The 17,276-nt window shown below is 41.7% G+C and overlaps 1 protein-coding gene and 1 long non-coding RNA gene across 5 annotated transcripts in view; one reads left to right on the forward strand and one right to left on the reverse strand.

Moving 5' to 3' along the window:
• GNAS (GNAS complex locus) overlaps positions 1-17,276 on the reverse strand; it is a 276,928-nt gene that overhangs the window by 144,506 nt on the left and 115,146 nt on the right. For all 4 annotated transcript variants that reach the window (XM_075901129.2, XM_075901130.2, XM_075901131.2 and 1 more), the window contains exon 2: positions 15,605-15,677. In XM_075901129.2, the coding sequence (XP_075757244.1) occupies positions 15,605-15,677 (73 nt within the window). The remainder of the gene's footprint in view (positions 1-15,604; positions 15,678-17,276) is intronic.
• On the forward strand, positions 4,234-15,891 carry LOC142818842 (uncharacterized). The gene is made up of 3 exons (XR_012896499.2): positions 4,234-4,356; positions 11,282-11,386; positions 15,666-15,891. It is a non-coding gene; the product is annotated as an uncharacterized LOC142818842 (long non-coding RNA).

The following is a 17,276-nucleotide window of genomic DNA, read 5'->3' on the forward strand; positions in this document are numbered from 1 at the left end:
ACTTTTTTAATGATTCCTAACATTCTATTTGTTTTTTTGACTGCCGCTGCACACTGAGTAGATGTTTTCAGAGAACTCGCCACAATCACTCCAAGATCTCTCTCTTGAGTAGCTGTAGCTAATTTAGTCCCTATCATATTGTATGTATGGTTGGGATTATTTTTTCCCCAATGTGTATTACTTTACATTTATCAACATTACATTTCATCTGCCATTTTGTTGCCCAGTTATTTTGGTGAGTTCTTTTTTAAGCTCTTCACAGTCTGCTTTGGTCTTAACTACCTTGAGCAGTTTGGTATCATCTGCAAATTTTGCCACCTCACTGTTTACCGCTTTCTCTAGATCATTTATAAATAAGTTGAATAGTATTGGTCTCAGGACTGACATTTGGGGGACCATTTGGAAAACTTAACACTTAAGACTTTCCCTCTTATCCCATGACAATTTTCTCTACTTAAGAGCCTTTACGTGAGGGACTTTGTTAAAGGCTTCTAGAAATCTAAGTATACTATATCTACTGGATCCCCCTTGTCCACATGTTTGCTGACCCCCTCAAAGACCTCTAGTAGATTAATGACATAGAGGAAAAGGACATAGAGAAAATGGAGTTTCTGCTGAAACGGGAACACTCAAATAGTGATAATAATCTGAATGTATGTTTTTAAAAGTAAAAATGCATCCCTCCATGAGGCTGAAAAGCTCAGGAAGTCTCTTGTCCATGAACGTGTTAATTTTTCAATACAGGAAGTGTCAAGAAAACAGCAATTTTAACTGGGAAAACATTTTGGAGAAAGAATCAAGATTAACCCCCTGGTCTGTGCATTTAAAAAGGTGTGGATGAATAAAAAGAAAAAAAATTCATGGTAAGATAAATAAAAGGATAAGACGGACACAGACTCTGTGCAATAGAAGGAATACAACAAGCAGTATGTTCTTGAAGGCACTATAAAAGGCTGGTAGGAGGTAATGCTGTAATTTCTTCAGGATAGAGGTAGGGATATGAGGAAATTACAAAAAACTTCAGTATGACCAGTGACTCTTCTCTTTAGCTTTGTGTTTTGTAGCAGAATTTGATAATAATGCTTTAGGCTGCTATTTTGCAATAGGTTAGGGAGAAGACAATATTCTGCTCTACAGTTAGATTCCAAAAGTAAATTTTTCAAAGTTATGAATGGGGGACAGTTTTGAAAAATAATGTTACCTGCCCTTTATACCTTGATATTTTTGCTTCAGTCATTTACAAAATATTCTAAAACAAGTTTCCAACTTGCTATATTTTTTACTGAAGCTGTAGGTGATTTTTTGGTATGGGAGAAAGAAAAAGGGGAGATCTTTGGAAAGTCATGGCATATAGACAGCTGAAATTTGTTTTAGTTTTAACCACTGGCAAAAAGTAATTAACAAAAAACAAAGAGACACAAACAAAGTCAGTTCTAAAACAGTCCACAGTTTATTTTCAGCAATCTTTAGATAGTTTTTATTTTTCCCTTTTGCTTCTCAGATGACATCAGTCTACAAATAGTGAAATAAGTATATCATAATCACTGCCCTCAAAGCCCTCTAGAACTAACGGTACTGCACTGTACTCAAGTGAAAACTTCCTGTACGTACTTAAAGAGTTTGAGTGAAATTTAAACCTCAACACCGAAGTGACGGCAAATGCTGTGTTTTTGTACAGTCCTCCTAATATGCAATAAAAACTTAATAAATCAAGTCGCTTGTGACATATGTAAATGTAGTTTAAAGGAAGAGATTACCATTTCTGTTTATCAGAAAATTGCAACATTTAAAATACAAGCACAAAATGTCGAGTTACAAGGTCAGGAACAATAATTCAGGAGACAAACAGTTCTTTACTTGTGACAACACAAACTGACAGTGTAAGGACTGTTTTACCAGCAGGAGTCCCCCTCCCCCCCTCCTCCAAATAAAGAAATCTGCATAGTCTGCCAAGGAAAGTGCTGTTATTCTTTCATATGCAACCAAAATCTAGCAAATTTTCTGAGGGAGAATGAATCACCAAGATAATCAATTTGCAAATAAAACATTTTTCCAAGTAATATACGTTTAAAAAAAAACCAAGTCTGAATCTTCTCTTCGATAGTGTGCTTTAAAACTAACGTCTTTACGCAGCAGCATGATTCTGATAGAAATAGACAAGTACTCTCTATTTTTAAGGAACTCTCAAATCTTTGTATGCCAGTTGTCTACAGGTTATCGCATTTTAAGTGAATAAAATGTTTAAAAAAAAAGCAGGTCAGTGTAGTTGACAATATAATCTTAAGGCCAGATTTAAAACCAATTGAAGTGAACGAATGGGAGTTCTTCTACTAACATTAGTGATCTTTGGATTAAGAACGTTAGCTATTGTGTACTTGAACAGTCATGTTACCTCATGAAACCTTAGCAGGTACATGACTATTTGCACTCCCAGCCCCACTCCTGGGGAGCCCCCTGCCACGCCGCACTGCTACCTCTGTATTAGAGGCAGCAGCGTGGGGTGGCAGGCGGAGCCAGTCCATGAGGGGAACCAATTTAAAAACCAACTCCCCGCACAGACCAGCTGCCTGCTTGCTCCCTCTGATACAGAGGCACCAGTGTGGGGTGGCAGCAGCCTCTGTCTGCAGGGGAAGGGGGTCCCAAGCTCCCCATGGACAGAGACTGCCCTGCATCAGCAACTTCTATCCACAGGGACCTTGGACCCTCCACAGACAGCCAGGAGCTGCTGCCACAGAGCAGCCTCTGTCCACAGCAGTCCCAGGCTCACCAGAGGCTGCTCTGTGGGATGCTGCCTCTGTACACATGCAACTCAGATCCCCTGAGGACAGGGGCTACTGCCACGAAGTAGCCTCTGTCCACAGGGGCTGCATCTAGACTGGCAAGATTTTCCACAAAAGCAGTTGCTTTTGTGGAAAAACTTGCCAGCTGTCTACACTGGCTGCTTGAACAGACTTCCTAGTGTCTGCAAGAACAGACTTCCTAGTGTCTGAAATCAGTGCTTCTTGCAGAAATGCTATGCTGCTCCCATTCGGGCATAAGCCCTCTTGCGCAAATGCTTTTGCGCAAGAAGGCCAGTGTAGACAACGCGGTATTGTTTTGCGCAAAAAAGCCCCGATGGCAAAAATGGTGATCGGGGTTTTCTTGCACAAAACCGCGTTGAGATTGGCACGGATGCTTTTCTGCAAAAAGAGCTTTTGCAGAAAAGCGTCCGTGCCAATCTAGACGCTCTTTTCCGCAAATGCTTTTAACGGAAAACTTTTCCATTAAAAGCATTTGCGGAAAATCATGCCTGTCTAGACGTAGCCAGGGAGTTTGGACCCTCGGTAGACAGAGGCTGCTTCATGGCAGCTGCCCTCTCTCACCCCCATTGTGATGCTGCCTCTGATAGACACAGCAGCACTGGGAATGGAGGGTAGGCAGCATCAGGGAGCTGGTGCTGGGGGGAACCTGCTTTTAAAAGTCAGCTCTCTTGAGTACCGGCTCCTGCCTGCCCCTCCTGCCTCTGAAGGAGGCAGCAAGGAAGGGGGTGGGAGGGGAAGAGCAAGCAGGACTGTGGAGCCAGTATGTGAGGGGATCCTGCTTGAAAGTCAGTTCCCTGCATATACTGACTCCAGCCTACCCCTTCAGACTCCATGCTGCTGACTCTCTATCAGAGGCAGCAGCGTGAGGGTGATGGGCAGGCGGATCTGGTGCCCTTGGGGAGCCAGGTTTTAAGCCAGCTCCTCATGGACACCAGCTCCTGCTCTGCCACCAGCCCCAGCTGCACCAACTGCCCATGAGGGAAGGAGGGGATTGCATGCAGTCGACAAGATTAAAAAAATAAGCTTAGTCTTATCAGCTAATTGTGTAGTCATCTGATATCCCTACTTTGGATCTGGCCCTTATGGGCTTATACTCAACATCAGAGGACATCAGTGTTTGTAGACCAAATTACAATGTGACACACAAGGCATACATTATGACGTATCAGTATTTCCAGAAGGATGGATTCTGTAATCCTTTCAGAGGGAGTCTCACTTGAACTCATAATTCAAGAATCCACACAATAGCTGTTTTTAATGCTAACTGTGACGGGGTGAGGCAACCCCACACTGGAGGGGGGGGCGAGAGAGACCTTGGGCAGGAGGGCCCCCGGCTGAGAAGCGCCAGGAGAAGATGTGCCGAGCCCGTGCGGGGGCAGTCAGGATCGCAGCAGATGACGGCGCCATAAGCGTTGGGCGCGCTAAGGAGGAGGTGCCAGCTGATAAAGTCACCTGTCGGAGCAGCAGGAAATTTAAGAAGGACACCAGGGCTGCGAACGGGAGGGGGAAGACAGGCCTCTGCCGCAGTCAGGAGAGGGGGAAAATGGGCAGACCGGTAAGCGCCAGGAACAGGGGAAAGCTGGAGGAGGTGCCAGGGCCGGGGCACCCTAGGGGGTAAAGAGACAGTAGATTGGGAGTAGGAAGCGGCCCAAGGCTGGGCCGTGGAACCCGAGAGCAGGTGACTTTCGGGGTTACTCCCCCATCCGCTGGTCATGGAGAGATCGCCTTGCCTTAGGGCCCTGGGCCGGGATTTGGGAGAGTGGGCGGGCCCGAGTCCCCCATCCCGCCGCCCACAGCAGTAACCCCTGCAGCAGGCTAAGTTAGATTGCAGAGGCTGATGACTCTGGTGGCAGGTGCTTCGGGACAACTGTAGCGCATGGGGAGGGCACTAATGGTAGGGTGGGGGGAGCAGGGTGGGGGGAGCACAACAAAAGAGGTGTCTGATGGAAGTGCCCGGGTGGGATCATTTGCACTAATATTCTAAGAAATGAAAGACTGTTGATTTGGAAATCAAAGCATAAAGAAAGTATTATAAACAGAACATGAGAAGTAATTCTTCTGCTTTACTCCATGCTGAATAGGCCTCAACTGAAGTGCTGGGTGCCATATTTCAGGACAAGATATGGACAAACTGAAAAGTCCAGAGAAGAGCAACAAAAAATGTTAAAGATTATCTAGAAAACGAAACCTATGAAGGAAGAAGACTGAAAGAATTGGGGCTGCTTAATCTGGAAAGGAGAAGACTTGAAAGGGAATATAAACAATAGCTTTCAAGTACCCAAAAGGTTGTTACAAGGGGGAGGGAGAAAAAAATATTCTCCTTAGCCTCTTATGTAATTTAAGCCAAGGGTTTAAATTGCAGCAAGGGAGGCTGAGGTTGGACATTAGAAAAAACTTCCTGTCAAGGTGGTTAAGCATTGGAATAAATTGCCTACGGAGGTTGTGGAATCACTATCATTGGAGACTTAAGAGCAGGTTATGGCCTAGATTGGGGCTGGGTAAGATGTGGCCTGGGGGCTGGATCTGACCTGCCTAACACTTTGATCCAACCCGAGGACTGCATCTGGCCGCTTTCTATTATATCCTGCTGCCCGTGCCACCGAATTTCCAGGAGGTGGCTCAGGGAGCAAGATCCTATTTAAATGGCTCATGGCTCCCAATCGTGGCGCTAATCTGGCAAGGGCCAGAGCCACGAGCCCTTTAAACTGCCGCAAAGCCCAGGCAGCTTTCAGACAACGTGGTAATGGGCAGGCCCAGGAGCCATGAGCCCTTTGCTGTGTTTTTAATTCAAAGCCTCCAGCCCCAGGCAACTCTGGGGGAGGCTAGTCTCCCATCCTGCCCCTTCTGGGGATGGAACCAGCCCATAACCATGTACCAAAATTCATTAAGTGGCATCCCTTGCAAAAATTATTGCCCACCCCTGGCCTACATAATACTTAGTCCTGCCTTAAATGTAGGGGGCTGGACTTGATGACCTCTTCTGGTTCCTTTCAGTTCTATGACATGAACAAATGCGCAGAGTGAGACTCAAAGGTTAATTGTTACATCCTTCAAGATCTCTTCCAAGAAATATGAAGAGACCAAGATTGAATTTTGCTGCCTCTTTAAAAGGGTGATTTTGTCCCTTTTAGAAAATTAAAATATTTTCCATATAAAGTTCACCTTAACACAACATTCAGGTTCCTAACAACTGAGATTTTTTTTTATTTTCATCAGATAAAACTGTCTTCCACCAGATCATAAAATAGGAGAAGATAATATTTACCTTTTATAAACAGTGTTGCACCTATTGCAAGACATGCAGAACCAAGTTTTAATCCCAGTATCTTGTCAACTGATATACTGCCAGTTTATTATTACTTAAGTAGCCTTATCAAAAAAGGCAGTTATTTTTAATACAAGATATATAATGCAACAAAATAAATTCTTCCTCCTTATCTCACATTCCACAACATAGACTCCTATCAAAATCAGGGATGTTAAGAGGTGGGTATTTAACTAATCGAGTAGTGGATAAAAATTCTATCAACTACTCACGCAGAGTGCGGGACCAAACCCCACTTCAGCTCTGCAATTTAAAAGGCAGTAGGAGCCAAGGGGCAGCCTGCGCTGATCCCACTGCTTTTTAAATTGCAGAGCTGCAGCGGGGTTTGGTCCCGCACCAAGTGTGAGCTGGGATTGAGATAGGCTTCCTGCCTAACTGGCAGCAACCCCTGTCCACAGGGGGGTCCCAGCAGAGGTCTGCAGCCAGGCTGTTGCAGTCAGGGGCTATTTCATGGCAGCAGCCCCTGAGTGCGGGAGGTCCCCACTTCCTGCTGGGACCCCCTGCACACAGAAGCTGCTTCTGCGAAGCCGCCCCGGACCACATCTGGGCCACTGCGGTCAGGAACTGCTTCATGGTAGCATCCCCTGTGAGCGGGGGGGGGGGGGGGGGGGGTCCCACCGCCCTGCTGGGACCGCCCGCAGACATCCCCTTACCCACCCCTCCAACTGCCTCTGATAGAGACAGCAGCGGGAAGGAGTGGGCCAGGTGACACTGTGAAGATGGTGCTGGGGGAACCGGATTTTAAGCCCCCTCCCCCCAGCACTGGCTCCTGCTTCCCTCTTCCCTTGCTATCTCTTTATCAGAGGCAGCAGAGGGTGGGACTCGCTCCCCTATAAACATAGGCTTATCGGTTAGTCAACTAGTCGACTACTCTCTTACATCCCTAATCAAAATCCATGATTAGCTGTTCAGCTGGAATGCGATTTTTGAAGATTCTTCAAGCAAACCCCACTGTCTCAAATATACACACACAGAGGGGTTATGCAGGCTATTACATGTCAACGGACTCGAATCATAGAATAATAGGACTGGAAGGGACCTCGAGAGGTCATCGAGTCCAGCCCCCCGCCCTCAAGGCAGGATCAAGCTCCGTCTACACCATCCCTGACAGATGTCTATCTAACCTGTTCTTAAATATCTCCAGAGAGGGAGATTCCACCACCTCCCTTGGCAATTTATTCCAATATTTGACCACCCTGACAGTTAGGAATTTTTTCCTAATGTCCAATCTAAACCTCCCCTGCTGCACTTTAAGCCCATTACTCCTTGTCCTGTCCTCAGAAACCAAGAGGAACAAATTTTCTCCTTCCTCCTTGTGACAAACTAGTGAGTTTTACTTGACCATCAGAAAAATTTGTTTCTGTTGTTAATATGAAAGAATCTGGTTAAAGTCACTTTATGTTTCCTGGAAATGCACTGACAAGATCATTCTGAAAATAATTATTCTTGTATAAAGTCCGAAAAACAGGGAAGACACAGGAACAACGTTAGTATGTGTTGTAGCCTATTCATAAGGAAGGGCAAAAAAAAAAAATCTTCCTTCTGGATGATTTAGTTATAATTGTTATATTCCTTCACTTTGTCTTAACAGATTTATAAAAAAAAAAAAAAAAAAAAAAAAAAAAAAAATCGCAAAATAAACCAAAATCAGCATTTAGCAAATAAAACCAAAAGATTGCATATGCTGAGGGGACAGATGGTAATGGGGAAATAGGTATTGTGATGGGTCACCGATTCAATTGTTTGAATCCAATCTGGGTTGACAGTAACCACACAGTTTTAAACTCTGCCATTCACTGGCTTTAAAATGACGGAGGTCTAAATGACCCGTGTATAAAGAGGGATTAAATTGTGTGTTGGAAAACATCTCCACATTTTCTCAAGCTATTTTAAAACTGTGGCCTGGAGAAGAGGACAAAAGGAGAAGGTTGCAAAACTTTAGGTTTTTATCCAAATTTTATTTTGAAAAAAATTGCAGTAAGGAATTCATACAAAATCCCCCTGACAGCCTTGAAAACTAAGGCTACATCCCACACTACCAGAACCAACGTTGAGATAGATGCACCGGAAGTCAATTTAGTGGGTTTAGTGAAGAGCCACCAAATTAATCGGAGATCACTCTCCCGTCAACCCTTGTGCTCTACCCCCAACCTGAGAGTAAGAGTGTCTCCCGTTGACTCCACAAAGGGAAGACTCCACAGTAACTCGAGCTATTTGTGTAGCTGGAGGTGCATACCTCAGGTCAAATTACTGCTGTACTGTAGACATACTCTGAACTATTCAATTCTGTTTCACAAAATCATAGAAATGTAGCACTGAGAGAGACCTCAAGAGGTCATCTATGGGATCCTCAAGTTTAGCTAAGAAAAGAAAACACATATACACCATCCTTAACAGTTTGTGTCTAACCTATTCTTAAAAACCTTCAACAACTGGGAATCCACAACTTCCCTTGGAAACCTATTCCAGAATTTAACTGCCTTTATAGTTGGAAAGTTTTTCTGAATATCTCATCTAAATCTCCCATGATGTAGATTAAGTCCATTACTGCTTATCCTACCTTCTGTGCCAATTGAGAACAATTGATTACCATACTCATAAAGCCCTTAACATAACTGAAGATCATTATCAGGTCCCCTTCTTCTTTCAGCAAGACACAACATACCCTCTTTTTTTAAAACCTTTCATAATCAGTCATGTTTTCTACAACTTTAATCATTTTTGTAGCTCTTTGGAGAAAATTCAGACATTTGTCCATATCTTTCTTAAAGTGTGGTACCAAGAACTGGACACACTACTCCATTTGATGGCTCACTAGTGTGGAGCAGAAAGGACATAAAAAACCTTCTTCTTAAAACAACCCGGAATATTAGTCTTTTTTGCAAATGAACCACATTTTTTAATCTCATTTGATTTCTAGTCCTCTATAACCCCTAGATCATACATAGTAGTACAACTAGCTAGCCAGTTATTTTCTGTTTTGTATTTGTGCATTTGATTTTTCCTTCCTAAGTGCAATACCTTCTCCTATCTTTACTGAATATCTTGTTGATTTCAGACCAGCGCTCCCATCTGTCAACCTTACTGTGAATTCTGATCACAGAATCACCTAGTCACAGAGAAGCATTGCTGGGAAGGATCTTGAGAGCCAATTCAATTCAGCTGCCCTTTAGCGAGGCAAAACCTAGACTCTCTCTCACAGGTGCTTGTCTAACCTGCTTTTAAAAATGTCCAATGACAGTGAATCTACAACTTCCCTTGGAAGTCTAGAAGGGTAGTTAAGCTCTGCATTAGTTAGGAAGTTTTCCTAATATTTAACCTAAAACTTTCTTACTGCAGATTCAGCCCGTTACTTCTTGTCCTATATTCAGTGAACACTACAAACAACTAATCACCATCTTTTTCCAAAGACTCCTAATCTTGTGCTCCAAAGTGCTTGCAACTCCTTACAGTATGATGTATTCTGCAAATTTTAAACATACCCTCCACTCCATTATCTAAATCCTTAATGAAAAATATTGAATGGTACCAATACCAGAGAAAAGGCAGACCTAAGTGGAACACCACTAGATATGTTCTCCTACTTTGACAAAGAATCACTAGTAACAACTACTTCTTGAGCATGATTTTTCCAATGGATTATAAATCCACAATGTTATAAGTCCACCGATAACTCTCTTCCTTAGTTTGCTTATAAAGATTGCCATGTGGAACGGTGTCAAAATCCCAATGAAAAACCAAGATGTATTATACCTACTGATTCCTCCATTCACTAGGCCAGTTTCTCCTATTATCTTTAAGTGCTTTAAAAATATTAGTACATTAAGCACAAGGTATTTAAATATTATTCCCATATGTATTATGGGAAAACTGAGGCAGAGAGGAGCTACTTGATCTACCCATGGTCTTGCAGTCAGATTGACTGAGCCAGAAATACAACCCAAATCTACTAACTAAAACACCATCTTTCCCTTATCTGTCACTTTTCCCAGTGTCACTTCTTCAACATCTGATTTCCAGCAGTGTTTCATTTTTGTTCAACTATTTCAACCTGTCCTCTTTTTTAATAAGGCCTTTCCAAATTGCCCACTCCCCTTTTATTCCTCCCTTTCTGAAACTACACGTGACAGTGAATCTCCTTTGAGAGCCTGTCAACATAAACTATTAGCAAAACACCATATTTAATCCCTATCAACACCTCCTTCTGTCTGTCCTGGTCATGTTCTCCATTAAATTTGCTCCCCCTGTTTCACAGAATCTGCTATATAGAATTCTGCATATAATGCTTCAGGATGAGAAGCAAATTCAAAAAGTGAAGGGTCATATTAGTTTCACTTTATTACTACTTGCTGGAAAAATGCAACATGCAGCAACATAGACCTGCAGTATTCTCATGAAAAGACAATTTCAGAATGTTGAGGGAGGGAAGGGAAGTCACAGGCTTCCTGCTATTACGTGCCAAATTTAAATCCTTACTACATCACAAGGGGCCCCATTGTTGGCAGTCTTGTGGAGGCACAAAAGATTTGGTGGGGATGGTGTCTGAATTTATCCTTAAAGGTGGGATTCTCTTAGACAAAGATGAGGCACAGTGGAAAGGCAGCATAGGGAAGCCTGGACTCCCAAAACTCATGCTGTAACTACTTACTGAGTAGATGTGACAATCTACAGTGTTACCAATTCAATACCTTCTACAGGAGTTGAAAGCACACACTAATACCAAGCACTTCTGAAAATCTCATCCTAATTCTATTATAGGCCATGTTCTGCTTCCTCAATATCACAAACGCTGTTCACCCATACCACAATGCATTACTTTCTGCCTTTTTTGAGGATAGAGGATTGGAGGGAAGACATTTTTTCTGTTCACCACCAGACTATAATTTATGAAACTGGATTTTATTTTTGAAGCAGCCTTTGCTGTTGTTACCCAGCTAAAACATGTAACCAACCTCAAATTTACCTCAAGTTAACAATTAAACATTTTAATTACTTGGAACACCCTCACAGTTCCTCAAAAAAACTAATTAGCTAACACAACCAAGAATTTGAATCCTAGTTAAATACAACATACAGGAGTCAAGGCCAAGTTTAGCTAAATGCACAACTATCTTTTTATATAGAATAATGGTTTTCAATTTTTTTTCATTTGCAGAATCCTAACACATTACAAGGGTCGGACCCCTTTGGAAATCTTCATTATAGTCTGTCGTCTCCCTGGAATCCTTAGAGCACCAGTTGAAAAAAATCACAAATATAAGTATGATAGCTTACTGCAGCAATTTTGAAACACAGAATGTTTAATTAGCAGACATTAAAAATATCTGCTCAACAAAGAAAAAACATGTGCCACTATGATATCTACTTCATTTTTTGAAAGACATACTTTCTTTCTGCTTGTAACACACGTGATCACAGAGTTAATCAAATCAAGGTCATGCAAGTTTTTAGTAGTACTAGCTAGGAATGCAAGCGACTAGTCGCCTACACGATAAGCATACGCTTATCGAGTAGTCAAGCAGTGATTCGACTAGTCACTTCTCCCCCATCTTGCTGCCTCTATAAAAGAGAGGCAGCAGGGGTGGGGGAGCAAAAGTCGGTGCTGGGAGGAGCCGGCTTAAAAGCTGGTTTCCCCCAGTACCATCTCCACGGGGGGACTGGGGAGGCAGAGGCATAGTGGGGCACTGGGCAGCTCTTAACACATTTAAAGGCAGAGATGCAGCAGCCTGCTCCAGCTCTACCGTTTTCCCCCTTATCAACGAACCAAGTAGTGGATGGAAATTCCATCGACCACTCGATTAGCTGATTAAACACAATTTAACATCCCTGGCACTAACAACCTGGACTTATTTTAAGCCACACAATTAACCTACATCACTGGAAAAAGATTGAAAACCACATTCATGGTAGACAGCTGAAGGAATTCCAGTGGATAATGTGACTAATGCAGTGTTTCCCAATTTTATTTGGCCACTGAACCCTTTTAAACTCGAAAGAATTTTGCGGAACCCCTAATAACAGTCTTATATATGGAGCTGAAAAAGTAGACCACAAATAAGTAAGGATAATAATAAATAAAAGCTTAACAAGGTCATGAGATCAACAAAAATGAAAATGGTTTTAAATAAAATTCATAAATGCTTAAATATTTTTTCCACTCATAAAATGTTATTGTAATGGAATTTTCTCACCGAACTCTTACTTTCACTTTGTGGAACTCCAGGGTTCCACAAAACACCATTTGGGAAACACTGGACTAAATGAGTAACTCCTCACATACAATGTGTTACCACAGTTACAAAACTACCGATGATAGGAGTATAGGTGCCAAACTGAATCAGACCAAAAGTCATCCAAACCAATGTCTCTAATGGTGTCCAGTTGCAGAGCTTCAGCTGGAGCATATAAAATAGGACAGTTGGAGAGATCCATCCTATTGTCTACTCTTGGCTGCCTGAAGTTTAGGGTTGTACCAAGCATGGGGTCACATCCCTGACTATCTTCATAGCAACTGATGGACCTAACCTTCAAGAAAAACTTATCCAGTTCTTTTTTCAATCCAGTTATATCTCTGGTTACCACTGCATCACAAGGGAAAGAGTTCCACAAATCATTCATCAGTTCCATTAATTTTGTTGTTGTACGTGACTGAGTTTATCATAATTTTTTTTTCTAATGGGATTGGTATGATAAATAAGAAAAATAATGTTTAAATTACCAGACCAGAAAACTAAATCCTTCTACATTGTATATTAAAAATTTGGCAGGGAATCCAGTGGGTAGGTTGTGGGAGAGTGGGCAAGAAAGGAAGATGTAGGGAGTAGATTAATTCATTTTAAGAAAAGTTCAAATCTTTTAAGAAACTAGTGTATAATCTGCAAGAGCCTCACGATTCTTAAACATACTTTCCACCCTAACATTTCAAAAGTAAGTTATGATTTATTTATTCTTCTGGTACTAATTTAAAAAAATAGATATCACAAGACATGCTTTTCACACATTCTGTAGGCACTACTTGCTTTTCTACTGTGGTTTTCATGTAACTAAATGTCTGAACACTTACTAGTCATAGAGGGGATGTATGAAAGCATTACTCACTAACATCATCTCATTTGCAACCATTAATATCTTTAGTAGATTTAATCTGTGTCAGTTTTATGGGCCAATTTCTGAAAGATACTTAGCATTTGTAACTTCCATTGACATTAATGGGTATGGCAAATTCTTAGGAAGACAGCATCTGATCCTATATCAGGGTTAAATCCTACAACCCTTCACCCATCTGACTATCCAAAATAAATTAATGAAGAGTGTTTGCATGAGAAAGATTTTGCAGGATTAGGCCTTTTGCAGAGAATGTTGTCTTGAGCACAGAGAAAATATTTTCTACAAATAGCAGCTAAGATGACAGCTTGTAGAATCTTATTTATTATCATTCTGTCTAAACTTTCTTCCAAAAGAATGTGTACGTTCATGCTAAAACTAGTGTTTGGGGATTAGGAGAAAGTACTGTCCAGGTTCTTTGACTGAATGTTTTGCTCAGAGATGCTAACTAATTAATCCTTTAAAACTGAAGATTCACATACTAAACAGGAGCGACCTGTGAACCTAGGCAAACTAGGCAGTTGCCTAGAGCGCTGCCAGCCCGGGTGCCCGATAATGGCGTCACGCCAATTGACGGCCATGCAGGCGGTGGTGCCGGATCACGCCTTCCACCTAGGGCGTCAGCTGCTGCAGCTGGCCTTGGGCCACTCCTGATACTAAATGATGTCAATGTCAAAATATTACACAACTGAAAAACATTATACTTTTTTCAAAGATATGAGGATCAAAAGGTGGAAGTGGGCTGGTATGAACCAATATGGTGTTCCAGTAATAACCAGTTTCCAGTACAGACCTGTACACATCTGACGTTAATGTGCTGCCATAGCTGTGCTTTAAAGAACCCCCATGGCAGCACTTTAACATCACTGACCATTTTGCCTCCCTGCCCATGGGATCCAGCAGAGCAAATCTCCACCACAGCCCTTGGGCTCCTGGCCACCATGGCAGTGGCAGTCATGAAGGGCAAGGTCTGGCTGGGGGAGTCTGGCCTGAGCCCTGCCCCTTCCACCATAAGCCCTGCCACTTCTGGGTTCCCAAAGCCACCCTCCCACAGAGCCCAGTGTACAGAAAGTAAATCCTTACTTTCACTCCTGATGGGGATACAATGAAATCTAACAAAAAACCCCTCTGGGTTTTGAAATTCCAATGCCCAGAAATTAGGTTGGAATTGCTAAAATTCTAAGAGCACACATCTTTCTGAAGCAGAGATTGCCCATAAGTATAAACAAAAAAGCAAGTGAAATGTTTATCGCCCCTCAATGAGATTAAGTGAAAAATTAGAAACAAAAATCTCTCGATCAAAAGATATAGTACCAGGGCTGTTTTTTTTAATATAGTTAATGGTACAAAAGACTAATAAATATTATTACAGTGAAACCTTTGTTATCCAGCACTCTGTTAACCAGAAAATGTTGTTAACTAGCATTGGCCCCAGCCACAATACTGTCACATCTTCAGGTGCACAGGTCTGGCTTGGTTTACCATGATTGGCTTAACAATTTTTTATTGAAGATGCACTAATAATCTTTAACTCAAAATAGAAATAGAAACGTGAGACCAATTGCATCACACTATAAAACTATCAATATTAAAAACTCGAGTTTTACTATTATTGTCCATTGGTTTTTCCTAGGTTGACGGGACCCTCAGATAACCGGAGTTTTTAGATAACCGGAATGCCCTAATCCTCGAGCGTGCTGGATAACACAGGTTTTACTGTATCATCAACATTTGATATAGCACTGAGATAAAGCTGCAAAGCTGTTTTAACTATACATAAAATTAAAAACTAAACTATTGGTAAGAATGACTTTTAATGCCTAATACTTTCTCCATCAATACTGCCACATAATTTGATAAGTGTAAACAAAAACACTTTAAGCAACACGATTTAATAGACCATCACTGTAGACAAACGAAGGAAAGGAAAAGAAAATCTAACTCAGAACCCCAAAGTCTCACAAACCAGAGTACATAATGAAGATACCGAAACAAATGCATTTGTTTTTTACTTTATAATCTAACAAGATAAAATGTTTAGAGCAGCATGAATCAATGTGCTACAGCAGAGGTAAATCAGTGTCAGCCATGTTATGAAAGAAACTGCAGTAAAAAAAACAACAACAAAAAAACAACCTTAGTCTTAATCAAGTCTGATACACAGAGCCTTGATAAAATCATTGGCTAGCAATGTCACTTTAGTTATTACTATTATCTGACTTCTTCCACATAAACTGCACACAGGAACAGTGATTACATCTGAACATGCTATGTCATAACATTAAAAAGGAAATATACAGAGAATACAAATGTAACCACTATTGTATGATATATACATCCTAAGATATGTAGTGAAAAAGATGAATTCACTTACTCAGCATTAAATCCATTCACATGTAAGATCCTCATCTGTTTGACTATTGTGCTTTTACCAGATTCACCAGCACCTAGAAAATGAAAGTAAACAAGTTTCAGAAGGAAGCATGAGTGATGCAGGGGCACAAAAGAATCTTCACTTCAGCAACAAAATCTAAAAAATTTGGATTACTCAGTGCATGAGTGAAAAGCGAAAGAAAGAAAAAAAAGTAATTGCCACAGGAAACTGCAGTCATGGCTAAAAATAAATACCCAGCTCCAGTCATGTGTCAGAGCTGAATCTTGGAGGTTTTCACCATCCATTATTTCTAGTATTAATGTTGATTCAGGCTGGGGATTTGAAGGAAGAGACAGGGGCAACTTCAAAATTTTGGGGAGAGGGAGGAGAGAAACTGACAAGCTTGAATCTTCTCATTTGGTCACCACCTTCTGGTGGAGAGAAAGGTCAAGTAAATCCGTGTGAAACAAAAGCATTTTTCAGTTAGGTCTTCAAAATCTTTGAGCCTTAAATGTAGCTCTTACCATACAAATACTAAAATTAAACCATTCAATATGTAAGATACAGATACTGTCATCTGAAAATGGAAAGTAGCAGTTCCACTGACCCTTCCACCCACACAACTGTAGAAAAGCTCCCTCCTCCTTTCCTCAGTCTACGTCCTGTAAGTAGCCTCCCCATCCTCTCCACAAGCTCCAAATCACTCACTCACACACTCTATGGGTTGCAGAGAAAGCCCTCTCCAGCCTGTATCCTGTAAACACCTCTCCTTGTCTTCTCCCACCCCCAGACACCTCTGAGCTAAAGAGAAAGCTCCTTCATATCAGTTGGCTTCCTATAAGCAGTACCTTTCTGTTTTCCCCACCCTACATGCTAAGCCTAGGACATGAAGAAAGCCCCCTTTCTCCCATTCCAGTCCCCCTTGTACCCACTCCCCCTGCATACTAAAGGGCTTCAGCCACAAAACCTGAATGAGCTATCCACACATTCAGTTCAGTGGCTGTCTGTGCAAAGCAGACAGACATTTTTTGCAGGAGTAAAACTCCTTGTCCTACTAAAATATGCACATAGACGCTCTCTCTAGCATCCTTTGACTGCTTGTTTTCCCCTGCCATAAACCTCACTAAGAGAAAGCGTACATACACCTTTGTAGGATAGGTTCATGGAGGCACAGTTTGTGCTTCTAGGATGTCAGGCCTTCCCTAGCACACACTGACTGCACAGGAGTCCATTTTGAGTCTCATGTTCAAAACTGCATTTTAGTAGTTGGATTTTAAAATTTGTTTTCTGACAGACACTCACCTCTGCCTTCTCCTTCCCTTCCACCATACGAGCTGGATTTCTTCCATCCAAGCCTTTAATAGCCCTGCTCTCCTTCCAAACAAGCCGCTTTAGATATTTTGCTGCCCAGACCCAAAACCTCAGACCTTTTTCTCCCCTTTTCATCAGCTGTTTATAAACAGGTTACCTTTGCATGTAGACAACTACCAAAGATACACACCCACCCACCACTATCAACAAAAAAAATCACCCTACCATCTGATAAGACAGGGAGTAAAACTAACCAAAAACATGAATATTCTCAGTTCAAGTAGAAACTGGATCATCTCCACAACTGGAAATAGACTGTGCTGCAGTGAATGTTGCATCTACTGAGATATTAATTACGCTG

Source organism: Pelodiscus sinensis, chromosome 17 (assembly GCF_052426305.1).
Source record: "Pelodiscus sinensis isolate ZL-2025 chromosome 17, ASM5242630v1, whole genome shotgun sequence".
In the NCBI taxonomy this organism is placed as follows: domain Eukaryota; kingdom Metazoa; phylum Chordata; order Testudines; family Trionychidae; genus Pelodiscus; species Pelodiscus sinensis.